This window comes from Trachypithecus francoisi, unplaced genomic scaffold (assembly GCF_009764315.1).
Source record: "Trachypithecus francoisi isolate TF-2019V2 unplaced genomic scaffold, Tfra_2.0 Lachesis_group19, whole genome shotgun sequence".
Taxonomy (NCBI): domain Eukaryota; kingdom Metazoa; phylum Chordata; class Mammalia; order Primates; family Cercopithecidae; genus Trachypithecus; species Trachypithecus francoisi.
The window spans coordinates 18,678,129-18,704,715 of record NW_022681464.1 but is presented as its reverse complement, the minus strand read 5'-3'; the positions used below and the strand labels follow the sequence as shown (position 1 = coordinate 18,704,715).

Sequence of the window (26,587 nt, the reverse complement as noted above, 5' to 3'; positions counted from 1 at the left end):
AAAGAGTGAATGTGGCCTTTGAGGAGTTCTCTTTAACATAGGGCCACTTTTACAGCAAAAATAGCACTTTAAGAACAAAGGGGACCTAGCACTTCCTGAGGGTCTGCCCTGGGTAAGCTCCCTAACAGCATCCCTGGGGCAGTGATTCAAATCCCCCTTTTACAGAGGAAGCCAGTGAGGCTCACAGGGCTAAATGACTTGCCCATGAGGGAATGCTGAAGTTAGGTCTCACTTTATTTTATTTTTGTTTATGTATTTATTTTGCTTATTTATTTTTGAGACGGAGTATTGCTGTGTCGCTAGGTTGGAGTGCAGTGGTGTGATCTCGGCTCACTATAACCTCCCTTCCTGAGTTCAAGCAATTCTTCTGCCTCCACCTCCCAAGTAGGTGGGACTTCAGGCACCCGCCATCATGCCCAGCTAATTTTTGTATTTTTAGTAGAGATGGAGTTTCACCATGTTGGCCAGGCTGGTTTCGAACTCCTGTCTTCAAGTGATCTGCCCACCTCGGCCTCCCCAAAGTGCTGGTATTATAGGCATGAGCCACTGCGCCCAGCCTGGGTCTCACTTTAAAGGCCTCTGTGATATTATTGGCAGAAAGTTCAGCTGCCTGGTGAGAGAGAGAACCCAAGTGGCTTAACCAGGAACAGCTGGGCTGGACCAGCATCTCAGGAGTCTGTCCTTTTTTCAGGGCTGGTATGCTTGACATCAGAAATTTGTTCAAGAGAGGAGAGCTAGATTAGAGGTATACAAAGAATGTTTCTTTAAAAAGCAGGAAGAAAAAAATGTAGTCCTGGCTAATTTAAGTGGGCTAACAGCTTGAAGAGGATAGTGCTTAGAGTATACTGCGAGGAAATGCCTTTGGAAAGCCGGGCTGCACCCACACCCGGGACAGTGCAAATGAGCCAAGTCTGGCTATGGCTGGAGACTAAACCTGTTCCAGCAGAGGCGCCCAGAGCTTCCTGGGCTCTCAGCAGTGCTCTTCTCATTTATGTAACATTTGGGACTTACTTAAAGAGCAGATGCAACTGATTTCCAGCTTGTTGTTTTTACGTACATAATTGTAATTCATAAGGGGAAATACCAAAGAGTGGAGGCCCGCAACTCTGTCTTTTGCTTTTGCTTTGTTTTTCCACACCCAGAGAGAAATGAGCTGCTGGGGCAACTCCATGCCATTGAAAGACCACAAGTTCCCTGTGGCGGCTCCAGAGGGGAAGGGACAATGGTGCAAAGATCTTGACTACTTTGGGGAACATGTTCTGAATCCTCAAGCCTTTCATGATTCCAGAAAGTTGGACTCCAGAGTGGAAACTCCTTAGCATGTGCTTCCTGATGCTGCACTCCTGTCTCCTCTCCCCTCCACCACCCCCAAGCTGTGACTTGGGTTCCCTGGCAACATAGCCTCCTACTCTCTCCTCCCAGCCCCAGAATCTGGGGGTCAGCCTGGAGATACTGAGTTTCTGGCAGACTCGGCTCTGGTTCCATATGTGGCTCTCTGGGGCCTGGACTCTTTAGTCCTCATGACTTATGAAAGGGTCTAGCCCAGAAGGAAGGGCTGATGGAGAAGGATGAGGAGGTCGGAGGGCAACAAGGAGGAGTGGAGGAGAGGGTGAAATGAAATTCCAGGAGGAGGTCTGACGCTTCCTAGATAGGGTTGCCAGACTTAGCAAATAAAAACACGGGATACCAGTTACATTTAAGCTTCAGATCAACAATAAATACTTTTTTACTGTAAGTACATACTTATACTAAAAATGGATACTTTGTCTATCTGAAATTCAAATTTAACTGGCCATCCTATATTTTATCTGACAGCCATACTTCTGGATGCTTCCAAGTTTTCCCTCTCCCATCTAACACCATGCCCTGGGCACATTTCCGGCAAACTGTATTTTTATTACTCTCAGTTCAAGGATCTCCCACCATTTCCACTGCCTACTACACTGCACGAAGCATCCCCATCTGTGTAGTGGAAACACAGACAGCACACCCCCATGCCTAGTCTCACTGTCCTCTGGCTCCTTTCACCCCAGCCCCATGCCTTCCTCATCCAATTCTCCCCACCTGGAATTCCCTCCCTTTCTTTCTGTGTATTTACATCCATCTGCCTTTCTTGTCGCTTCATTATTAGGTGCCTGGCCGATTTCACTGCTGTAAATATAATTTTCATCTAAGCTCAGTGCTTAGGCTTCCTGAGGGCAGGGACCAGTCTCCTCTTCCTGACTCCTCAACAATACCCACCTCTGGTGGCCTGAGGCAGGTGAGTGGGGAGGGCAGGAGGGAAGCAAAAAGCAGGGTAGACAGAGAAGGAGTTGGGGCAGGACAGAAAGCTGGAGAGAGGAGGCCAAGGGGCGGGCAGGAGAGGGGCCTGGCTGGGTGATTGCCCTGTCCAGGTGTCACGCTCTGCTTTAGCCTTGGGGCTCAGGCCAGGCCACTCTCACCATGAGAGGAGAGGGGCTACTGGGGGAATGGGTGTGGCTGGGCTCTGCCTGCTGCCCCTCCTACCCCTGCTCAAAGCGGCCCCTTTCCCTTCTCAGTTGGTTGGAATTTGGCTGGAAGAGGAAACCCATTTCTTGGACTGGGAGTGGGAGATGGGGAGCCAGGTGGGGTGGGTAGGGAAAGCCAAGAAGCAAAAGGAGTAGTGGGAGAGAGAAGGGTGAGATGAGGCTGGCAAGGGCCATGGAGCAGCTGGGGCGGGGGCAATGTGAAGGAGCAGGTTAAAAGCAGTCGGACACCAGTAGGTTGGTGTGAGCACCGCCCTGTCCTAGGTGAAGCTAATTGGTTTGTTATCTTTACCCACCAAAGCATTTACTTTGGTTAGTCGCCCGATCCACAAACACTTTCGAGGAGATGACATTACCGAAAGGGAGGAACATCTGCATCAGCTCAGCGTCCCCAAACTCCTGGGGCAGATGGTAGATGAACAGGTTACAGCCCTCGGGCCCTGCGGTGAGGGGAGGGGGTGGGCGGGGGAGGAGGGATGGCGGGGTGGGGGAAGAGAGAGACAGAGGAGAGGTGAGCGAGTTAGGCAGCACAGCAGGGAGGGGTGGGGGCAAGGTTAGGAGGGGGGGTCTCATTCCAGATCCAAGGGAGCCCCAGAAGAGGCAGGGATGCTGAGCCCCAGGTCTGAGCTCCGGTCTCTGCTCTGCCCTTGGGCAAGTCACTGAACCTCTCTGTGCCTTGGCTGCCTTTTCTATAAAATGGATCTGTAGCATAGTCTTGGAAACCCTAGGGCGCCAGAGGCGGAGTCGACCTACTGCTGTGTCTCTGGAAACCAGTTGCTGAGGATAGGGAAGGCCCGGGAGATCCGGGAGGCCTCCCTCCTGCCCAGCCCCTGCTCTGGGGGGACCAGGGTATCCCCTGGGGCAGCTGTGTCCTGTGCTGAGGAGACACCCCACTTTCCCCTCTCGCAGGCCAAGCTCAGACTCTAGGACTTGGGTGCCCATCCTCCCCCTGGCCTGCAGTCTCTCCTTCTCATCTGCCCCTCATGGCCCAACTGTCCTGCCCAGTTCCTCACACCCAGGAAACCAAAATTTATCCTGCCTCCTCCTGTATAGGTGCGTAGGAAGGGCTGCAACCGAGGCTCTATGATTAGCCAGGAAACCCTCCAGCCTCATGACATGAATGTTCTTCATTTCGTTACCACGGTAACAGCCCTGTGACTTCGGCAGCACAAACTATGTGATGTTATTATCATCATTGCCACTTCACAGATGAGGAAGTGAGGCCCAGAGAGGTTAAGTCACCTGCCAAAACACACACAGCTGGGAGGGGCCTGGAGCCAGGACATGAGCCCAGCCTCTCTGTCTCCATAGTGTGAGTTTTCTCCCTCTTGCTACCAAAAAATCTCAATACCCCAGACTCCCTGAACACTAAGCAGGGCTTTAGCTTTCTAAAATTCCCAATAACTATTTTCCTGTTTCTTTTGAAATAGTCAAAACACTCAATTTTAACTCTTTGAAATGGAAATCGTTCCAAGATGTGTCTTACATGGCATATGCCACATATAGTTTCATCTTTTAAAGTGACCTGTGGTCATTTCAATGATGACATCCAAGCTGTGGTGGCAATGGGAAGGAACCAGCTGCACCTAGCGCTGTGTAAGAAGCAAGGTTCTGACCAGAGGCTGCTGGAAACCTAGGCGTGAGCTGAACAGTGAAGGCTGTAAGGCACCGACGTGGGCTGCTGCATGGCTTTCGCAGCCAGAGCCAACCGTCCTTGTTCTCCAGGAGCAGTGAGGCTGCCAGACAACCCAGTTCTGGAGCAAAGACTCGATTTAGAGACTCTGCACCTTCTCTTCTGCTCCTCTACCTTCCACTCTCCTCCTTTTCTCCATCTATTTCTACTCCCTCGAGGTTCACAGCCTAGAACAAAAATTTCCCCAACCCCTAAAGCTGCCCAAGGAGCCACTGGCCTCCTCCCTCCTTGCTGCTCACCCTGCACCCTCTGCCCACCCAGCCCTCCGGCCTCCCCTCCCTGGACTGCTGGCTCCCAGGCATCCTGCCAGGGGACGGCGCATTCAGAACCAGGCACAAATGTGCTCCCTCACCCCCTTCCAGGGGTTCCTGGTGCTGGATACCCCTGAGCTCTGGTGGCCCTCCCCTCACCCTGTCCCCTCCAACCATGCTGTCTTCCCACTGGTTCATGCCCTGTGAATGTGCCCTTGATGGCCCCCAGCTCCCCATACCCTCCCTCTCTGAAAGAACCTCCGGCCTCTCCCTGCTCGTGCCCGAATCCACACTCCATCCTCTGGGGTGGGGCTCTTTCTCCTTTATGTCTGGAGGTTTTCCTCTCCAACCAGACTGGCTGCTCCCAGGGGCATGCTCCTTCTTACGTCCTCCTGCCCAGCCCCCTCCAGCCCCGCACACACCTTCCTTCCTCCTGCCATCCTCACTCTTCCAGGCCCTAACTGCTCCACCCCAGGCTGACACCTGCCTTGACTTAGGGCCCTGGCTCCGAGTTCAAGTTCTGCAAGCTGCTTTATGTGGAAGTTACATCTGTTCTCCTTAGAGATAAGGAGCCTTCACAGACAGGGCCCACAGGCTCAATCCCATGTGCACGGTGTGTGGTGGAGCCCCAGGGATGACTCTCTAGCCCACGCCTGACAAAGGAGCCAGGGTAGCAGCTCTAGTCCCTTCCCCTGGACAGTGAGTCCACATGCTGTCTAACTCCAGCTACCTCCAAGCCCGTCTGCACTCCCTCATTCACAGATGACAGAACATGCAGATGGTAGAACTGGCAGGACTTTAGAGACCAATCTGGTCCAGGCTAGCCTTCTGAGAAATAGTGAAGCGGAGCTGCAGAGACAGAAAGCAGCTACCCCTGACCACCCTGCAGCCCTGGCAGAGCCACTGTGGCAGCCATCCCTGAGGGTAACCTCGTCCAATCTGTGGGGCAGATGGCCTCTGGGGAATTCAGGCATCTGTCCATTTTCAGGCTTAACTCAAAGATGAGGAGGTGGCAGAAGGGTCCTCCCCTGCCACCAGAATATCCTGATATTTCCATGACTTTCCTCATGGGGAGGGGACCACGACGTAAAAAGGCCAACTCTTGGCGGGGTTGGAGGAACACAGCCTTCTTTCTTGTCCATGACTTGGACAACTCTGTGGGACACGGTTTTGGCCAGGCTCCAGCCCACCTTGCACCTGTCTCTCCCTGGCCCCATGCTCACCTTGGACTCTGCAGCAGCTGTACTTTTGCTCCCGCTGTTCCCCCTGCCTGGACCACCTGCCTCCCCAGTTCTATGTGCTGCCAACCTCTGCTCATCCTTCCAGACCCACAGAAGCCTTCCTGACAAACCACTCTCAGTGCCATGCCCTCACCCACCCATGCTGTGCGGCTCTGTTGGTGTGTTACTCTTCCCCATCCCTTGCTTCCCTGGGGTGGCTCAACCCATGCACCATGGCCTGGGAGAATGGGGACAATGGCAGCAGATCCCACCACTCCAAGGAGAGGCTGGAGACAGGACTGGCCACAGAGGGCCTAGACTAGGGAGCAGGGTATAGTGGGGCAGGAACTGCAGCTGCTCAGAGATGGAGAGAAGGAATGAGGAGTTCAGAGCTACATGCACAGGATGGTGCAGAGTGTAGGGTGGGAGAGGGGCAGGAGGGCCCATGGGAGCCTGAGTTTAAGGCCTGCAGTAGGGGCTGTCATGTGTGTTGGGCAGGGTGGCATTGACCTGTAGCTGTGTGAGGGGTGGGGCAGGATTCAGAGATTCCTGAGCCAACAGGCCAGAGTGACTCAGGGAGCTGACAATGGCCTGAAACCAGTGGGAGAAAAATATCAGGGCCTGTGGGCACAGCTCTCTGTTCTGGACCTGGAGCAGTTGACATGGGGACTCCTGGATCCCACCCCTTGTGGCCCTGGTCTGATTGATGAAGGCTTGGACTGTGGGGAAGGCAAGGGCAGGGTAGGCCCAGGGTTGCAGCCCAATGAGGGGACCACCCCCACCCCCACTTCACCAGTTGTAGCCCAGTGTCCCTCAGCTGCAGCAGCGTGCGGCAGGGTACAGACTGGGCCTTCCTGTGCACCCCTCTGAGTCCTGTAACTTGGCTCTCGTGGGCACGGGAAGCCCTGATGCCCCCGATCTCAGAAGTTGCCTGCTGGGTGTGAGCTGGGGCGGTATGCCTCACGCACAGCCTTGGAAGGGGTGGTAGCTTGGTAAAGAAAGGGCGATGTGCACAGACACTTGCAGAATGGAGTTTGGGGGCAGACTCAGCCAGCTTGGTCCTCACACCCCTCCACAGAATGCTCCCCACTCTACTCACTTTGCTGTGAGGACACTGAGGCTGAGAGGATAGAGTGATTTGTTCAGAGTCACAGGGGAAGGAGGTGCCAGAGTCCCACCCAAAAGGGTTTTCTCTGAAGGCCAGGCTCTCAGCCAGGCAGGCTGCGGCACCTGTTTGGGATCTGAGGGACCTGTCTGGCACTGGGGCCTGTCAAATGGTGTTGGACCAGCAGACTCTTGAGGCCCTTTCCAGGACTAATTTACATCGGAGGGCTCCGGGACACTGTGCTGCAGGGGCTGAGTCAGGCTTTTGGAAGCCACCGGAAGGCTCTGACCACAGGGGCTGCCAGGGGCAGATTTGGTGCCTCACTACCCAGTGACCGTTTCCATAGGGGTAGAGAGGACGGGACCTTGTTAGTGTCCTGCCCCTCAAGCTGAACTCTCTGTGGCAGGCCCACAGAGCCCCAGAGGGTGGGCCTGTTCATCCAGCCTCCTGTCTTCCTGCTTATGTGGATCCCTAGGCACTGAGACGGGAAGACACTGACTGGCATTCTGTGGTCCCTGGCAACTGACCCAAAGATCTTGCTGTCCTGCCCTGTTTACACCAGGGCCTTTGGACACAGCTTTCCAGGATCACCCCGTTCTTCCACTAGGCCTGCACTAGGGCATTATCATCCCTTCTCATCCTGCCCACGCAGTCCTGCCCTGGGAGCTCCACCTGCTTCTCCTGGTCACTCAGAGGGCACAGCTTCTGTGGGTAATAAACTCATCTCCCTCTCCCATTCCCCTCAGCCATGAGCCCTCCTACTTCTCCCCACCCTCACCACTGGCCAAATCCTGCCCACCAGAGGAGGGGGATTCTTGGACCCCACCTCCTCTGGGGCTTCCCTTCCTGACCCTCTCAGCCTGGTTACCATCTTTTCCTCAATGTGCACAGCTATCTGAGCTGGTTCTGCAAACCACCATGTTGTTGGAGTCTCATCTCCCAGCTATGCTCCCTGGGAACACAGTGGTGGGCCCTCCAGTGAAAACCCCCAAGGATGGGCCTCTGTCTCCTCTGGAAGATCAGAAACTCCCTGGGTCAGGGACAAGGCCTCCACTGGCATACACATGCCTAACCTCTGCTAGGTTCTGTTTAAGGGATAGTTCAAGGGCTTGCCAAGGAAGAAGCACAAACCCAACCATTCAGAAGCGGTTCTCATAAACCAAGGTTTCAATATGTGAGCTCTGTGTCAGGCCAGCAGCAATGATTGAGGGGAGTAGGCAAGGCGCCTTGTGTGGGACCTGCCAGCACTCAGGGCATTCTGTTCAGGCCCCTGCCGTAGGCCGGACACCACTCTGGTGTACAGAGCTGCCCACAAGAAGTGGACCTCTATCCTTAAGTTGGAGAGCGCCACTCCTCACAGCCTTGCTGTCTTCCCTTGCCCACCTCAACACAGCACACAAACGTGGTCACTTTTCCAACACACACCCCAGCCCAAGGCCCAGGTGAGCAGCCTCTTTGGGGACAACTGGGGTAGGGAGGGGCCCAGGAGCTGGCCTGCAGACTCACCTTCTCTCTGCTGCTGGGGGATCATTGGAGGCGGCTGAGGAAAGGCCTGGCTTATCTGACCATAGGCAGCAGGGTAGGCGGCTGCTGGAGGCCCAAGACAAGAAGCAAGAGCCGGCGACAAAGCAGAGAGTGGAAGCAGGAAGAAAGAGAGAGATTTCAGTGCAGGCAGTAAAAGCAGATCAGCCAAAAAGCGCCCTGCCACTCGGCCACTTAGGACAAAGCCAGCTTTCAGTTCCTGGACTAACAGAGAAGTTGCAAGGTGAAGAGTGGAAATGCGTGTGTGGGTGTGTGTACGCATGTGTGTACATTACATGCATACATGTATGTACATGTGGGTATGTGTATGTGTGTGTGTACATTACACGTGTACATGCATGTGTGTGAGTGTATGTGTGTGTGTACATTACATGCATATATGCATTGTGGGGGTGTATGTGTACGTGTGTGTACATTACATGTGTGCATGCACATGTGTGGTTGTGTGTACATGTATGTACATGTGTATGTGTGGGTGTATGTGCATGTGTGTACATGGTGTTAGTGCACGTGTGCGTACATTACATGCATACATGCACGTGTGTGTACATGTGTGCACATGTGCGTGCATTACATGCATACATACGTGTTTGTGTGTGTTCCAGGGAGGCAAATTGAATTTGAAATAGTGGATAAACCACATGTGTGCATAACACACAATCATGGATAATTAAAAACACCAAAATGGCCTGGGCAAGATCACCCCATCCCACCTAGAATCCACAGGAAGGTTTTCCTACTTCTCTGAGCCACAGCTGACTCCTGCTGGCAGGCCCTCACTCCCGCTCAAATGGCACCTGTGTGGGAGGTGGGCGGCCACCTGAGGTATAGACTTGGCCTCTGGGAAGCCTGCCGGGGTAGTCCCCAGGAGCAGAGAACTGAGTTGGATAAACCTGATTGTCCAACTGGAAAGGGCCCGAGGTAGGACAGGAGTGGCCGGCTCCCTCCTCTGCCTGGCTTGGCTCCCACAGTAACAGAGCCTGAAGTCAGAGCTCAGGGGACCCAGGAGGTGACAGCACCTCCTCTGGGCTCCAGATGTGCCAGGCCAGCTTCACCTCAGTTCCCTCACCCCTTGCCGGGCAGCCCCACTGCACTCATGGGAGACAGCACTTGCTCTTCTAAGCACAGGGAAGAGAGACCCTGATCAGGTCAGGCAGTAGGACACAGGCTAGGCAGGGACGATGATGGGGTGCTGCGTCATCCAGGGGTGAGAGAAAGAGAGAAGCCTGGCTGACAGCTCGGCTTGCACTCAGTGACCCCAGACCCTCTGCTCACTCAAGGCTATCCCTTCCCACCTCTCTTCCTCTGCTCCCTGTCACACCTGCTGGGACCCCATCCTGCTGCCTGTGTGTGAGGAAGGGGATGGGGAAACGGCATCTCTTCTAGAGGACCTCCTTCTCTCAAACCAGGCATCTGTGCTTCCCGGGCCAGTGACTGTGACCCGTGGTGGGCACACCCAGGTCCAGCCTCACCTGTGGTGCTGTTGTCAGACCTGGTGCTCCTGGGCAAACTGGCCCTGGAAACTCCTTGGGGAAGGGAAATCTGGCCTCAAAGACAAGTAACTGCCCAGCAAGGGCAAAACTTCCACCTGGCCTGCCCACTCGCCTGAAGTTCTGCCCATCCCCACTGCAGGGGCACACTAGGTGGCCCGCTGACAAGAAGACAGCCTGGAGGATCTCTGGCAGCACAGCCCTCCCTCTTTCCACTCTCTCTCCCCACCCCATGCAGTGCTGGCCCCAGGTCTGAGGGGGCACTGGTGTCACAGGCGTGGAGAGATAAACGGAGTTGGGGAAGGAGCCGTGGGGACGCGTGGATACTAACGACCTGCATACTGCTGCACTCCGGCGTAGGCCTGCTGCAGGGGGTCCGCGGCGGTGGGGCTCTGCGCTGTAGGGAGCCAAGGGGACAGAGGTCAGCAGTGCCCACCACACTGGCCCTTCCCCCTATGCCCATGAGGACAATGATGTAGCTGCACCGCCTTTTCTGGCTACTGCAGGCTCTGCCCTGGGGCAGGGCATCTGAGACAGAAACCCTGAGTGCCTGGACCCTCTGGGGGTCACCTTCCCTAGCCCAGCATCCTTGGCAGGGTAGACAGTTGGCCACCCTGGCTGGGGGATGCAGGCTGCAGTTGGCCTAGGGTTGGGGTAAGATGGGGGCTCATGCAGAGCACTGTGGAGGGTTGGGGAGGAGATGCCAAGGCAGCCTCAACACTGAGATGCTGGCTGGGGGGACACACAAGGGGCCCAGCCCCACATAAGGGCTGTGGGGAAAGGGAGAGGGGGTTGACAGCCCTTAAAGGGTGAAAGAAAGGGCAAGAAGGCCTCACACTACTACTTTGTCCTCCTGGGCCACTGTGCCTGCTCACAAAGAGGGACCTGCCCTCACTGTCAGGGAAGCTGCACCAGGCATGGAGGTTTTTCACCCCTAGCCCATGGCCCAGCTCCTCTCAGCAGGGACCTGTTACGCAAATGGGGTCTTCCCAGCAGACTGAGAGAGGGGTGCTGCCCACAGAACCAAGGAACCAGAAGACCAAGGACCTCCCTCCTGTCTTCCAACACTGTGACCCTGGGATGTCTCCCACCCAGTGGGAAGAGAGGTCCCCTGAACTGATACTTTGGCAAGAAACTCAGGGAAGCTGGGCTGAGGGAAAGGCCTGGTTCCCTTCTGTTGCCTTTGCTGTCTCTGCAGAAGCTGTGGGCAAAAGCCTGAAGCATGGGCCAGCAGTAGGCACTGGTTTTGCTGACCAAGGCTGGTGGTGACTAATGTGGGAGTGGGCTGGCCTTGGAAGCCCAGAGACGTGGTAGAGGCAGGGACTGCCCAGAGGGAGGATGGAGCCCTAGGATGCTTGAGGGAAAACCAGATAACATGCGGTGGCAGGAAGAAACTATCTGGGCTTATCCGCCTGTCAACTCAGGCCAGCTAAGCTAACTGGCTCTGCCAGGCTTTGGGATCTTTAGTCTAGGAACAGTGCCCCAGCTTCCCTTCTGAGCATGTTTCCCTGAGTATCTCAGTAAACCTCCATTAGAAAAAGAGCACCTGGGCTGGGCACAGTGGCTCATGCCTGTAATCCCAACACTTTGGGAGGCCGAGGTGGGTGGATCACCTGAGGTCAGGAGTTTGAGACAAGCCTGGCCAACAGAGTGAAACCCCGTCTCTACTAAAAATACAAAAAAAATTAGCAGGCATGGTGGTGGGCGCCATTAATCCCAGCTACTCAGGAGACTGAGGCAGGAGAATTGCTTGAACCCGGGAGGTGGAGGTTGCTGTGAACTGAGATCATGCCATTGCACTCCAGCCTGGGCACCAAAAGCAAAACTCCGTCTCAAAAAAAAGAAAAGAAAGAAAGAAAGAAAAAGAGCACCTGGGCCTGAAGGGCACCCAGGGAAAAGCCTGGGGCAGAGGTCCGTAGAGACAACTGGACAGTAGGTTCCATAGCCCCCAGGAGCAGGATGCGGCAGGGCAGTCCGACCCACGAGGGCTCTGCTCAGATGTGGGGAGCTGAAGATTAGCCACAATGCAGCCTCCTTCCTGCCTGGGGCTGTCCCAGTCCCACACCCCATCCCTCTATTTCCCCCACAGTAGAGGCTGGAGCTGAGGGCTCTTCAGTGGGATGTGCCTGGCAGGGTCGTCTCCTCTCTGCCTTCCCTCTGCCCCTATCCTCTGCCAGCCTCTAAGCTCTATGGAGACAGAACCATGTCCAAATTGTGCTCTTGGTCTTTCCAGCTATTCACCCATGCAGTGTGTTTGTGCAAATTAGAAAAGGGTGCCCCTTCCTTTGGGCACACAGCTTGGTGCCCTTATGCAAAATATAACCTGCACGATTTGCATGGCAGTCTCCAGCACAGTGCCAGTAACATCATAAGCATCTGGCAAATAGTATGATGAAAAGAATGAATGAACAATCTTTAATGTTTGCAGGAGCCACCCCTTCAAGGGTGTTTATATGACAATAAAGGCCACACTGTGTGCATCCAGCAAGAACCCAAGAGGGGAGATCAGAAAAGCTACCTGGGGCTAGGAAGCAGAGAAAAGCATTTATGAGACCCTCTCTACTTCTCTAACGACCTCATTAGTAACTGCCAAAGAGTGAACATTTTGAAGGATCTCGCTCATTACAGTGGGTCCAAACTCTGCATTTAAAGATGGTAAATTAATTTTTTTAATGTACTACTTTTTTCCTTTCCTTCCCTCCATCCCTCCCTCCCTCTTGCTCTGGCAGGGAATTGTTTATGAGATGTGACAGATTGTTACAAATGGGGGAAGAAACATTTCCAAATTCCATGAGGGAAATAGCTCACAGATGCTGGAGGGGGTTGGGAAGGAGCAGGTTTATCAGGATCCAGAGATCCAGATGGGCTTGTGGGCAAGAAGGGGAGGGAAATGAAGACACCCAGATGTGCTGGGGATGCCACCTCCCAGCCCATGAGCCTGAGACTGGTGGGCTCTCTTCCACCCCCAGCTTGCCCAGCTCCATCCTGCCTCCCTACCAGCTTGGGGTCATCATCTTTAAACAACACTCCAGATCGTTAGAGCCTCATCACTTCACTCTCTAGACTCCTCTGGCCTCTTCTTGGTGCACTGAGGAGTATATTATGGGGCAAACTCTGGAATGGGGAATGGGATCAAGGACAACTCCAAGTTCAAAGTCAGGAAATTCTCCTCTATTTCCCTCTAGTACACTGAACTTGCACTCTGCTGCTGGTGGGACTTGTATATACTACAAATGCCTGGTCTGCATTCCAGATAGGGAAACGAGAATGTCTGGGTTTATGTGGTTATATAAAGCCCCACCGTGGATTCTGATGGGCACCGAGAATGGGGAACAGGACCCAGCCCCTGCTGCCAATCCACCTTGGGCTGGCCTACCAGCCCTGTGTGCCAATCTCCTTACCAGCTCCACTCTTGCCAGGCAGGTCCCTCCACAGGAGGGTGTTCCCTGTTCATCTTCACCTCTCCAATTCCTGCCCATCTGTTAAAGCTCGATGATAGCTTCCTCCTTGGGGAGGCTCTTTTGGGCTTATTCAGCCTACAGAACTCTCCATTCATTGGGATCTTTAGCATTTCAAGTCTGAGAACACTCACTCTTGATCAAACTTAATTCTGCCTTATTGTCTCATCTTTCTGCAGACTTAGATTGTGTTCCCAATGGACTCTGACTTCCCAGGTGATAGGTCCATGTCCTGCCCTCCTTCTTGGGCCCCCCTTTCCTAGCACAAACTGAGTACTTACTGATACTTACGGGGACTCTAACGTCATCCTCTGCCCTCCAGGAAGCAGGGTGGCACTCTCCACACCTGGAGCATGTTGCCCTTGTAGTCTACTACAGGGCTTTGGGTCCAGCTTCCCTGCCCTGATAGCAGCCCATTCTCCAGACTAGGGAGAAGAGCTGCTTCAGGTAAACTGGACACTCTCACCCTGTGAGGACAGCTAAGTTTGAGGAACAAAGTTAATCAGGAGCAGGCCTCCTGGATCTTTCTGTGTGGCAGAGTTTTTGGTAAGAGTCTAGGAGCTGTCCAAGGTGCTGGGCTGTCTGTGGTGCTGAGCTGTCCCGGGTGCTAATCTCGCTTTTGCGTGCAGCAAGGGATTCGACGGGTCTGTACTAGACAGACTGCCAATCGTTGTACCTCCCTCCACTCCTTCCCAAAAAGTATTTTCCTACTTAACACTAACCCTGATTGTTCTTCTAGTTTCTATCCCCTTACTTCTTGTAGGTTAAATTGACACTCAATTATTTTGCACTTACTGGTATCTCTCTCTACATGGTTGTACAACTGCACCCAGCCTCCTTTCTTTCCTAAGGGAGCATATGGGATTCTGCAATGGGATTCTGTCTCCCAGATCAGAATGACACATCCCCAAGGGTAGGATTTGGGTCTCATTTCTTCCATCACAGGTTCCCTGAAGGAAGATGGGAGGCTGGCCCTCTCTGATCACACTTGGGGTTTCATCAAGGAATGGACAGAGGGCAGGAGCCACATCTTGTTATAACAGCAAGGGCAGGGACAGCATGGATAAAGAATGTGCTGCATAGGGAAATAAGTGCTAACAGATGTGCTTACCTGGGTAGGGGTGGATGCCATTGGCGAACACAGCTTCTGCAGCAGGTTGCCCATTGGCCTGTGGGGGGAGGCCGGTGAAGCCGTTCACCCCAATGGGGGACGGGATGCTAGGCACGGCTGGTGCAGTGATGCCCGGAGGGGTGCTGCCACCTGGGATATTCCAGGGATATGGAAGGGTGAAGGAGGAGAGGAGGCAAGCAGAACAAAGGTGAGGAAGGCCCACCCATAAAGCTCCACTCAACTGTTTCCAAGGACATGTGGATAGACTTGGACCTCACATACCAGCTCAATCTTATCTATGACCCATGCCTTGGCTTATCTCCCTATATGAAGTGACTTCACCTATTCCAGCTGTATCCATCCTTTAAGGCAGAGTCCAAATTCCACCTGCCTAAAGAAGATTTCTCTGACCCTGATCGCTTGTCCTTAGACAGCACATAGACTACTCTCAATGCCCTTGACTGTAACCACACTTGGTCTTCTTCAGTCCTTTTTTTTTTTTTTTTTGTCTTGCTCTGTTGCCCAGGTTGCTGGAGTCCAGTGGTGCAATCTCAGCTCACTGCAACCTTCACCTCCTGGGTTCAAACAATTCTCCTGCCTCAGCCTCCCAAGTAGCTAGGACTACCAGCATGCACCACTAGGCCCGGCTAATTTTTGTATTTTTTAGTAGGGTTGGGGTTTTGCCATCTTGGCCAGGCTAGTCTTGAACTCCTGACCTCAAGTGATCCACCTGCCTCGGCCTCCCAAAATGCTGGGATTACAGGCATGAGCTACCATACCTGGCCCTCCTTAAATCTTTTTCAGTGCTCTTACTCTCTCCAGCTAAGGCTGGATGAGCTAGTCTTTACTTGGTCACTGGGGAGCTGATATGCCTCCCTAGGAAGAAATTTTTCTGCTCAGATGGAGTAGGTCTTAATTCTGGCATTCTCTTGTACTGAGGCAGAGAGGTTGTTATAGAGCCCAGACTCAGCTCTAGCTCATACACAAAGAAGACACCTTGGCCTCCTCCAGTTGAAGCAATAGTAGTGGTCATGATGGTGAGAATAAAGTTGGGGTCAAATGACAATATCCTGTGTCCTTCCTATGCCAGGTCGGTGAAACCTGAGATGTGGATATTATGGTGATTGTACTGAAAGCCCAGAGGCTGGAAAGGGCCTTCCTCTCATGTAGGAAGCAGGGTCCCTCTGAGAACATGGACCTGAGGCTGGCCCACTGCCTGGGCTCATGTGTATCACTTGAAGTTGGGGATCAGAAGTGAAGGATAGTGTTCAAGTTGAGCCCATAGATGGCACAGTCTTTTGTGGCTTTCAGCTGGGAAAGGAACATCTCTTAGATGTTAGGAAAGTTGCTGCTGTGGCCTAGGCACAGAGAGCCAAGGATCTCAGTGAATGAGAGCCTGGGGTACAGGACCAGCCCTTAGGACTAGACTAGAGTGTCTCAATTTTGACACTATTACCATCTGGTGCCAGATAGTTCCTTGTGGTGGCTGTCCTGTGCACTGTAGGATGTATAGCAATATCCCTGGCCTCTACCCAATAGATTTCAGTAGCAATCCCCACTCCCAGTTGTGACAATCAAAAATGTCTCCAGACATTGCCAGATGTCCTGGGGATTCGGGGGCATAACTGCAACAGTTGAGACTCACTGGAACGGACAATAGCCAAGATTCAATCAAAAACATGATTTGTGAGCTGGGTCATTTCCAAATTCCTGCCGCTTGATAACTCTTGTGGTTCTCTCTAGCTTGTTGCACAGTTGTCCTGGAAAAAGCCAGTGAGTCTAGGTTGCATTAAAGGGAAATGGGAAAAAAAAAAAAAAAAAAAAAGCAATACCCAAATGTGTTCCTTCTGTGCTTGGGTCAGGGACTGAACAAGGCCACAGAATGCCCAAGGCTCTTTTCCTCATAGACACCATAGGGAGGTGTCTTCATGTCAATTTTCTTTCCAGGTCTCTATTGTTAGTAGAGATCAAGATACATTGTTTCCTGATAAGGTTAAACAGCTTGAGAGAAAGCCACCCCACCCTGAAATCACACCCTAGACTGCATGGGTCCCACATCTCATCTTCCCTTGGATCTTCAGGGATTAGAACATTTTTGAGACAAACTGCCAGAAGGCAAGGCCTCTTGGGCCCAGATACTATGTGCTTTTGCCACAGAATGGTCCGCTGATAGCTGAAATTAGGTCCCAGCCTGGGGCCAGCTGTTCTCCCACCAGCCCAGACCGTGTGTTGGCACCTGCCAGCTCACCTGAGGTTGGGGTCATAGGTGCGGCCGCCAGGCCATTCATGTTGAGGGCCGCCATCTGCTGCATCTGGGCGGCAGCGAAGGCAGCCATGGGGTTCAGGTAGCCGCCCTGAGCGACTGATGCCATCAGGGCCGCTTGCTGCTGCATCAGCTGGGGCAGAGGGAGTGGAAAAAATATCACGTGCTTCCAGGGGGCATCCCTCCCCGACAGGGGCCTCAGCTCCTGGAGACTAACCTCCCAGGCTCTGAGCCCCAGACACCCCAGACAGTCTCCCACTCCAGAAAGCCCTGATGCCTCTCCATTCTTGCCCTGTACCTCAACAGCTATTAGAGTCCACCGCCCTGAGAGATGACTATATTTAAAAGTAATGCTAGGGTCTTTGGAACTCTAAAGTTGTTGTTAGGGGCAGGGAAAGAGACTGGTTCCGTGGGTGCTAGTCAGCCCTGTGTACGGCCTGTCATTCGTGGGGAAGTGACATCCAAAGCACTAGAGACATGCGGGATGAGCCTCTGCAGAACTTAACGTAGCACAGGTTTCTGTCCAGAATGGTTTTAATTTGGAGTCTATTGGTAGAAGTGACAGGAGAATTATGAATAGAACCCCAGGCACCCCTAGTGTTGTCACAAAGGTGAGTGCAGACAGGGGAGGCTGCGGAATGCGGCCAAGGCAGACAGTGCTGCAGAAGTGAGGTAAGCCTGCATTTTCAGACCCAGAACTGTGGCTGGCCTCAGTGCCACCCACATGGCGGCTGTGGTTACCAGTCTGGAGGCAGCTCCAAGAGAGGCTGACAGAGTGGGCTCGCATGTGGAAGAAAGAAGTAGGTGGGCCAGAGGCCTGAGGGGATATCGGAAATGTGGGTGTGTAAGGGTTTAGGGCGTCTCACAGGAACCCTGTAGGAGAGACAAGAAGGCCTGAAGTCCCATTTCATGGAGTGGGGGTTGTTTGCAACCAATGACCTGAACTTCCCCCTCTCATCTGTGCTTCCCGGGGTTCAACCTTGATCTGGCTGAGGGGAAAAGGCTCAGGGTAACCCATGTTTCTGTGGGGCCTCTCTCAGCTCTGCCCCTTAGAACCAAGACAGCAACCCACATCCTCCTGGCAGCCACCCCAACTGGGCCAGCCTTCTTTCAAACCCTTCTGAAGTTACACTCCCCGGGTTCGTGGGTTCATTCCTGGCCCCTGCACACTCTGGAGGGAAAGGGCGAGGGATAGAGCAGAATTTTCGGTTACGTGTCCTGCTCTCTGGGGCTCCCAGGGGAGTGAGCTTGAGAACCGCTGCCCGTTCGCGCTGCCACTTACTGCCTGAGCGTAGGCGCCGTAGGCCCCGAACGGGATGGCCATGGGGTTGAACATGCCCATCTGGCCAGCCATCTGCTGCATTCGCCGCATCGTGCGCTCCTTGTCAGTGTCGGCGAACTTGACCACCAGACTGGACGAGGCTCCCTGCGGCCGGGACGGCGCGTGAGACCCACCTGCTCCAGAGCCTCCGCCCGCAGCTGTCGGTGCCCCTGGCCTGCGCCCACCCCGCCCGCTCCTCGCGGCTCTTTGGAGACGGCGGCATCGGTGCTCGCCCAGGGGAATGAGGTGTGAACCCCACTGCGGGCATTTTCTACCTGGGTAACCTCAGGCCAGTTCCTTAACATCCCTGGGCCTCCACGTCCTTGTCTGAGACCCGGGGGATAAGGGTCAGGCTTTCCTGTCTGCCGGCGGGGCGCGGCGGGTGCTGGGGTCTCGGCCAGCCGCTGCCCTAGCCCCCGCCCCAAGGGGCCAGCACTCACCGGCATGGTCTGGCTGCCGTGTAACGCGTTGATGGCTGCCTGCGCCTCGGCATGGGAGGAGTACTTCACAAAGGCGCACCCTGCGGGGACGCGAGAGGCCGAGCTGGGACCCAGAAGCAGGGCCAGGGAGGGGCCGGGAGGAGAGGGCGCATCCCAGGTGAACGCAGACGGATGAGGCAGAGATTGAGAAAGAGACACCAAGAAGCCCAGAGACAGACGGCGACGGCCCAGGAGACTCAGAGGCGCCCTCAGGTCTCCCTCCGCCTCGCCCCTCCCTCCCGGGCATCCCTCTCGGCCCCGCCCCGCGCACCCTTGCTGTTGCCGTCCGGCCCGCGCAGGATGGTGCACTCCTCGATGTTCCCGAAGGCCTCGAAGAGGCGGCGGACGTCGTCCTCGGACTGTTGCTTGTTGAGCATGCCCACGAAGAGTTTTCTATCTTCTAGAACAAAATTAGGAGATGCTTACCCGGGCCAGGGACCGGGCTGCGCGGGAGCAGGGCACGGCCGGAGGGGGAGGGCGGCAGGGAAAGGGAGGAGCCGGGGAGGCGGGGCTGGGGCTCGGAGCCGGCGGGGGAGGAGTGCGGGGAGGGGTACGGGAGCGGGGCTTAGTCGGAGCGGGAGGGGCGAGAGGGAGAAGTGGGTAGGGTAGCAGCGCACAGCGGCGGGACAGGTGCGGAGAGAGCTGTGGCAGGCAGGAGCTGGATCGCAGCGACTCGGCCTCTCCCCGCCTGCGGGGCAGGCTGCACCCTGAGGAGCAGAGCCCTGGGCTGGCTCCTCACTAGAGCACACGGGCACACAGGCAGCCTGCGTTCCCCTCCTCCCTCCTCTCACGCGCTATCCTCCACAGGCACCAAAATGAATTACAACTGGCAGGTCTGCCGTCGGGCCTTTGCAGATGCTGTTCCCCTGCCTGGAGCGCACTCATCACAAGGTCCAGTCCTTCTCTTCTTCTAGATCTCAGTTTGAGTATTGCCTCCTCACTCATGCTCCTTCTTACCTCTCCCTTACTCTGTTTCAGCCCCCCATCCCTTTGGCCGGAATGTCAAAGGACAATGACTGCTTTGCTTTGCGGTTTTCCGTATAGCTCTCCTTTCCCATCCATTCCCTGGGATGCTCACAGGGGAAAGAGACCAGGTCTCTCTGCTGAAGCAGCAGTGCCTGGAGCATAGGAGGCATCCATTCAGTGATGAGGGGAATGAAAAATGAATGACTGCCCGCCCCGTGCCATCCCAGGGCGCACCTCCTTGGTATCTCACATGTTTTTTTCCTCCATCTGGATACTCCCTCCTCGTTCTGGCTCTTCCTATTTCTTCACGCTGCAAAATTCGACCCTGGGCACTTTGGGGGCGCCTGTTCCTGCAGATGCCTCAGCAGCCCCCACACACCTGGGATGAGTATGAAGTGCTTTGTTGACCCCATGCTGTGTGCTCAGGGAGACAAGGCACCCTGTATCGACCTGCAGCAGCTGGTGAATGACTGCAGAAGGCACCCCCAGCCCACATGCTGCTACTTCAGTGTGACTGCCACTCCTCTCACTGAGAGTTGGGGGGCGTATTCCTTCCCCTTGAATCTCGGTGGGGCTTGTGACTGCTCTAACAAATAAAGAATGGCAGAAGTGATGCCAGGTGACTTCTGAGGTTGGGTCATAAAAGAGATCAGCTTCCACTTGGCTCTGCTTTGGGGGCCTCTTAGATCTGTGGAAGCCAGCCACCATGCTGTGAACCCCCAATTAGCCCATGCAGAAGAGTCCCCATGGAAAGGAACTGAGGCCCCAGCTGACAGTCAACATCAACCACCAGACATGTGAATGAATGAGTCCTCAGCTAATTCCAGCTCCCAGGCTTTGAATTTTCCAGCTGAGGCCCAGACATCCTGGAGCAGAGACAGGCCTTCCATGCTGTGCCCTGTGAATTCCTGACCCACGGAATCCATGAGCAAAATAAACGGTTGTTTTACACCACTCAGTTTCGGGCTAAATTGGTATGCAGCCATAGGAACTGGAACAGAGTCCCAGGGGTGGCTGTACTCAGCAGGCATTCACTAGATGTTTGTGGATGATTACATGATTGACACACAGCCAAAGCTGCAGAAATGCAGACCCCAAAACTGCAAATGGCCATGTGTTCATGGTTTCCTCTGAACACATGGGCACTCAAGGACCCTGTGTCCTTCTGTATCCAAGGTGGTTATTACCTTCTCTGCCAGAGAACCCCCACCTTGCCCAAATTGCCAGGGGAGTTCACTTAGAGCTGAGGGGCTGTCCCGGGTTCTGAAGCAAAGCAGAGGAAGCTTCCAGGCCCCTGTGCTCCACAAGCCACCTGCAGAGTCCTCCTGCCTTCTGCCCTGCTGGTACTACTCAGTCCAGATGCACTCAACACTGGGCCAGTTCTCCATGATGACATGGTGCCGGGTCCCAGTTCCTTCCACAACCTGTAGGGTACAGTTGCTGATCCCCGTTACCAGCTGTGGGTCAGAAAACACCAGCTGGCCCTCCAACAGGGTGGGCCTCAGCTAAAGCTCTGGACCCCAGAGCCCCGGCCCCACTTCCTGCCTCAAGCTGCTCTTCTGGCTCCTTTGGCTTGGCAAGACTTTGGGGCACACTCCCACCCCATCTCCAGGGTTCTGCGTGCAGCCTTACCCGCCTCCCCGCTCCAGCTCCAGGTTCTGGGGCACAAGGAGAAGGGAGAGAGAGAGGGAGGGTGGAAGAGAAAAGCTGAAGCGGGATGGGAGGAGATAGAGTTCAGCCCAGAAAGGGAGCGGGGGAGAGAAAATGACAGGAAACATAGACAAGAGAATTAGAGGCAAAGAGCTGGGAGAAGAGGGCTGGGGGGAAAGATGACAGAGACAGAGGACAGACTGGGGAGCCCTTATGCTTGACTCCTGGAAGCAGCAACAGCAATTTACTGGAAGTGAAATGGGAGCTTTTCCTTCTTTTGTGGAGTAATTAAAACTCTTCTCTCCAGGCACAGCCCCCAGTGTTCCCCCTACCTCCCCCTCAACCTTTAGTGCCTTTCAAAGGGTCAATTGAATAGGGTTTCTAGAAAGACTTAGAAATGGAACCCCGCCCCTGCTAATCCCTGGCCCTCTTGCTAAAAATTCCACTTCCTCACTTGGACAGAAAAAGGAAAGAAAGGGAAGGCACCTCCTCTGCCCAAGCTTGATTTACATGCGGAGACCGCAGCTCCTCGCCTTCTCCTCTCCTGACGTCTGAATACATTCCTTTATTATTGCTATGACAGCTTTCTGATTGCATTAAAATTCATCCACATGTGCCTTTCTATCCAGCCACTTCCTTTTTTGCCGGTTTTGGGTTCTTTTGTTTTTTCCTAATTCCTCGTTCCCCTCCCCTGAAATCTCCCTTTACTGTGCAGTTCTCAGTTAAGCACCTCCTTCTCGAGTCCTTTCTAAACATATAAGCGGCCAGGCTCCCCTCTTCCTCCCCATCTGGATTTCCCCAGGGAAACTACAGCCACCCTTACCTTTCTGGAGGGCTGCAAGATACCAAAGAAACTCAGCTTCAGACCCACTTCCTCCAGGTAGTCATGGATTGACCACACCCAACTCAAATGTCTGCTTCTAGGATCCTCAAATGCGTTCAGTTTACACCATCCTCCAGTTGGGTATTGTGACTTATACAAGTGATTCTAAGGCTTGTCTCTCAGACCAGGGGCTGAAGGGACTTTGAGTTCACCAGTGGACCTTCTTCAGGGCCAGGCCCACTGACTCCCACTCCCGCTCCCCTGCTCCACACCTGAGTTTTGGGATCTATGAAAGGGGTATGGTTAGATGCTTCTGTCATGGTGGTGGCTAGAGTCCCAGTACCTGCCAAGAGGTAATTACCATGGCGATGGCCCCTACTTGGGTTTCTCTGTGCAGGAGGAAGAGGAAATGCAGTGCTGTTTGCCCTTCATTTGTCCTGCCTTGCTTTGGCCTGGAGGGTCACCCCTACTGTGAGGGGGCAGAGGTCAAAGAGGAGAAGTCAGAGGATCCACATTTCATGATGGGGAACACACTTGAAGCAACAGGTTGGACTAGATCCTGAGGCTGTGGCTGACCAGCTGAGATGGATGACATCTCCCTGTCTCCTACCCCCTCTGCCCACCTCCTTCTGGCCACTTTCCTGAGGCACTGTCTCAGGCTGCATCACATAACTAACGGTACCATTTGGCTGGTGTCTTGGGTCTGATGCCAATTTTGCAAGTCTTGGAGAATGACTCAGTTTTCCCAGCCCATGCCCACCCTTCTCCATCCACACAGCCCCTGATTCCTGGTACAGGCAGAGCAGGCCCTGGTCGCTGCCCAGCTGCCTGAGCTGGGACCCCTGGTAATGGAGAGGCTCTGGTGGCCCCCCTGTTCGAGTGAGCCCTCAGCCCTGAGGCTGTTGCTTCCTGTAGTTGGGGTGTTGGGGAGCTGCCCCTCTGAAGAGATGTTCAGGCAGGTGCTGCTGGACTGGGCCAAAGTGGTGAGGCAAGGAGTAGCCTCAGAGTTAGTGAGGGGATGGCTGAAGAGTGAGTGAGAGGTCGCTGAGACTCCTGGGGGCCCAGAGATGTGATGAGCAACTGGAGGCTGGCACTGGGAGCCCAGAATTCTCTTGACAGAGCCCAGCTCAGGTCAGAGGCTCAGCCCTGGGAGTTGGAAACTGAGCACAACAAAATCTGCTGACCTGGGCTGAGGGGACGGAGGCCTTGTGGGTTCCTCCTGGTCAAGGGGCAGAGCAAGGGAAGGATGTTCTATAGTCTCTCAACAGCTGTTCACTGAGCGCCTTCTCTGTGCCAGACACTGTTCCAAGCATTGCGTCTACAGCGGTAAACAAGAGAGACGAAGCTGCTCATCGGAGCTGGCATCCGGGTGGAGAGACAGGCCATTCACAATACACAAGTGCCCAAACAAGACAAAGGCCAGCAGGCTGCCACACTGTGGCCCCAAGAACTGCTGTCCTTGCACCTGGACGAACAAGGCCATCAAGTGGCAGAACTGGGCAGGACCCCAGATAACACCAAGGGTTTCATGCTTTTTCAGACAGGGAAGGTGGGGCGGAGAAAGAGCCCCAGGATGCACAGGAGGTTGCCCATAGCTGGAGCCTAGACTCAACCCAGCCTCACGGGGTTCCTTGATTTCATGATCACAAAGCCCTTGCTGCTGCAATCTGCTCTTTTAAATCATGTCTGTGCCTGCAGGTGTGAGGGAGCATCTAGGGTTCTGTGGAACAGGAGTGTGACTCCCCAAAGGGCTGGGCAACAGGAGGTGGGTGTTCATCCAAGCCCTGCCTGGACCCAGAGAGGGCAGCTTGGCTCTTTGTTCCCAGATGTCTAACCATCATGGGGGAGTAGACAGAGTCTGTATTCACCACCCCACCTGTGCAGGAGCTGGGGCTGGGGGAAGACGATAAAATTGTGGACAGGAGAAGCCTCCAGTTCTGTGTCAGGTGAAGGTGCTTACAGCCACCTCAGGAGGGGCTGGACAAAACCCCTGACATACTTTGGGTCTCTCCTATGGCCACCCCTTCAGTGAGCATGAGTGAGCACTCACTGTGTGCCTGGGAATTGTCGGAACAGAGGATCTGAGATGAGTTTTGAGAGCGCTTCTGGGTTTTCTCTTTTAACGGGTTGGGGAGAAAGGGTTGTGCATGGCTCTGAGATCCCTGGAGAATCCAGAGTCTTTGGTCTGTGGGCCCAGAGCCTCTGCATTGGAGCCCCTGGTGAGAGAACAAAGGCCTGATAAACACATCCAGTAACTCTGGGATGCAGGCCAGAAGAGGTTGGATGGGGAAGGAGGAACTAGCTACACCCTGATGCCTTCCAGGAGGAGGTGGGCTGGAGTTATGATGTGCATGGGACATATGCAGGGACTCCAGGCCCACACTAGAATTTCAGCAAAGGCAGAGAGGTGGAGGGATGCCTTTGACTGTCCTTTTCACCTGCTCCAAGCAGTTTTGCAAGAAGGGGACTCTGAGGAGGCTTGACTTTGCTTCTTCAGCTGCCTCCTGCCTGCTTTCCTTTCCACCAACGCATACATCACCCATTCCTTTGACTTCAGGACTCTTTTTAATTTTCCTGAAACCCCAGTCTAACTCTGAGCTCTGGTTCACAACCTATAAAAAGCATTGGGTGACACCCGGGGAAGTGATAGGCACTTATGAAAAGACAATGGAATCTGGTTGCCAGAATCTCTTGCATCCTCCCATGGATCCCTCCACGAGGGAGACAAAAACTCCTGAGTTCACTCTATTCAGGGTGTCAGGGCAGGATGGGGCTCAGGCTGAAAGGATTTGTATTTTAAAAGGAGAACCCAGGGCACCCTCAGTGGAGTCTCAGGATTAGGGCAAACCCCTAAGGGGGATGTTTCAGGGCTGTGCCTTCTCTGCTGCCCCACCCTAACCACGTGGGGAGCATCTTGCTGGCCGGGCAGGGTGAGTGGGCCCCTGAGTGGTGAAGAGGGAGGTAACAGCAGTATCACTTGACTCGCCAAATGCCAGCATCCTGGCGCTAATGCTCAAATTCCAGTTTAATTTTCACGATTTGATTCACTCATTACCATCAGCATTAAACAATATTTCTTGCTTAAGGATAGACGGTTGCAGGGGCACTGTGGGCAAGTGTTCAGATGGTTAATGCCTTTTATTACCACAGTAGATTTTTACTATTCTCTTCCCTCCAGCTGCTGAGGGAAGGTTGGGGGGGCGGTTACTGAGCTGGGGAGAACCCTAGGGTCAGGGACCAGGGTGGGGAGTACATGGCTTTTAGGTCTAGTGGCTGGTGGAGTGGGCAGAGAGGCTGCTAGAAGACCTGGAAGCTCAAAGGCAGGAGTTTGGGGTTGCAGAGAAAATGCCAGATATTCATGATGACAGAGCTGGAGGTCTCTTTCCTGCTTTGGAGCCTTGGGTCTTGGGGAGTGAGAGGGGCTGGGCAAGAGCCCGGAGGCCAGAGTACCCCATGAATCTGCTCCTCAGCTGCCAGGCCGAGGCTGGAGCCCAGGGTCGTCCCATGCAGTGGCCCCGCCAGTTTGCCTCCTGGATTCCAGGATCTTCTACTCTCTCTGGGCCCACAGGCAGTGACTCTGAGGGCAAAGGAAATGCCCCCTCTCTAACTTTACCTGTGGATCAGGGAGGACCTTCAGCAGCAAGGGACAGGGAGACACACCTGACTCAACAGGAGGGCTGGGCCAAGGGTGTCCTCCAGATAATAACTGAGGCTGTTTGTCAAATCCTGGTTCCACCACATTTTGACTGTGCAGGCTCGGGCAAGGCATATAACCCCCCAGGCGGGTCCGGAATTAAATGAGATTTTTAGCACGTGCGTGGCACAGAGAAAAGGCTCAATAAGTGCCAGTTATTGTGAATGTTCTAACCATTACTACTGCTCACCCATGGGGACCCCAGTTGGCAGGAGGGTGATACCCACTCCCCCACCCGGGAGTGTAAAGAGGACCCCCAGGGACATCGAACTGAGCAAAGTCATGCCAGCCCAGGTCAGTCAGAGAAGAAAGCAACATTTTGAGAACCACTGAGATGCTCTCCAGCCTCCACCAGGAGGTCTACCTGGGTTGTGCAAAAACAGACATTTCCCCCAAAGGGACTGAGCATCCCTACATGCCATTTCCACGAATTCTCCCAATCCCCATGTCTGTCAAGTACCCATGGTTCCTAAGGGACGAGCGACTCATCTGAATCGACATCTGTGCAGTTTTCGAGGTTGCCTGATCACTCCACCCCAACACCCAGAGGCTTCCTTTTCTTCCTCTTTACCAGCCCTTGTAGAGCCACCTCACTGCCCCAGGGGGCAGCATACAGTAGCAGAACTGCCTTCTAAGTAGGGATGCAGTGGATAGGGACAGGGGTCTGCACCCCCATTCTTGGAGGCTGAGAACCCAGCAATTACCCCCAATCAGGTCGGCGTAGACAGTTTCCAGCACCACTGTCCACACCAGAGTCAAGAACCTGCAGCTATGTGACCAGGTTGGCCATCCTCCCAAAAGCCAGTCCCTTCACCCGGGACACAGGGTCACCATGGGCCAGGTCTCAGGAGGGCTCAGCCAGTGGAGAGCAATGCACTCCCCTTCCCTCCACCACACTATGTCAGAGCCAGGGCTGAGCACAGCTGGGCTGGGAGCCGACTCTGAGGATAAAAGCTTTCCTGCTTGGGAAGAAGACTGAAGGAGACATCAGAACAGATCAAAGGCTGCTGGGATCAG

General features: G+C 54.3%; 1 protein-coding gene across 37 annotated transcripts in view; it reads right to left on the bottom strand.

Moving 5' to 3' along the window:
- CELF4 (CUGBP Elav-like family member 4) overlaps positions 1–26,587 on the bottom strand; it is a 320,371-nt gene that overhangs the window by 12,120 nt on the left and 281,664 nt on the right. For 6 of the 37 annotated variants that reach the window (XR_004429192.1, XR_004429189.1, XM_033177931.1 and 3 more), the window contains exons 4-11: positions 18,709–18,837; positions 18,399–18,478; positions 17,920–18,063; positions 16,623–16,770; positions 14,375–14,524; positions 10,137–10,202; positions 8,280–8,363; positions 2,861–2,944 (exon numbers count right to left, since the gene is read on the bottom strand). Coding sequence is in view for 29 of the 37 variants with exons in the window: in XM_033177931.1 (XP_033033822.1) it covers positions 2,861–2,944; positions 8,280–8,363; positions 10,137–10,202; positions 14,375–14,524; positions 16,623–16,770; positions 17,920–18,063; positions 18,399–18,478; positions 18,709–18,837 (885 nt within the window). In the remaining 8 variants the exon portion in view is untranslated. Of the gene's footprint in view, positions 1–2,800; positions 2,945–8,279; positions 8,364–10,136; positions 10,203–14,374; positions 14,525–16,622; positions 16,771–17,919; positions 18,064–18,398; positions 18,479–18,708; positions 18,838–26,587 lie in introns of all 37 variants that reach the window. The other 31 variants (XR_004429190.1, XR_004429193.1, XM_033177911.1 and 28 more) reach the window with 11 other exon arrangements.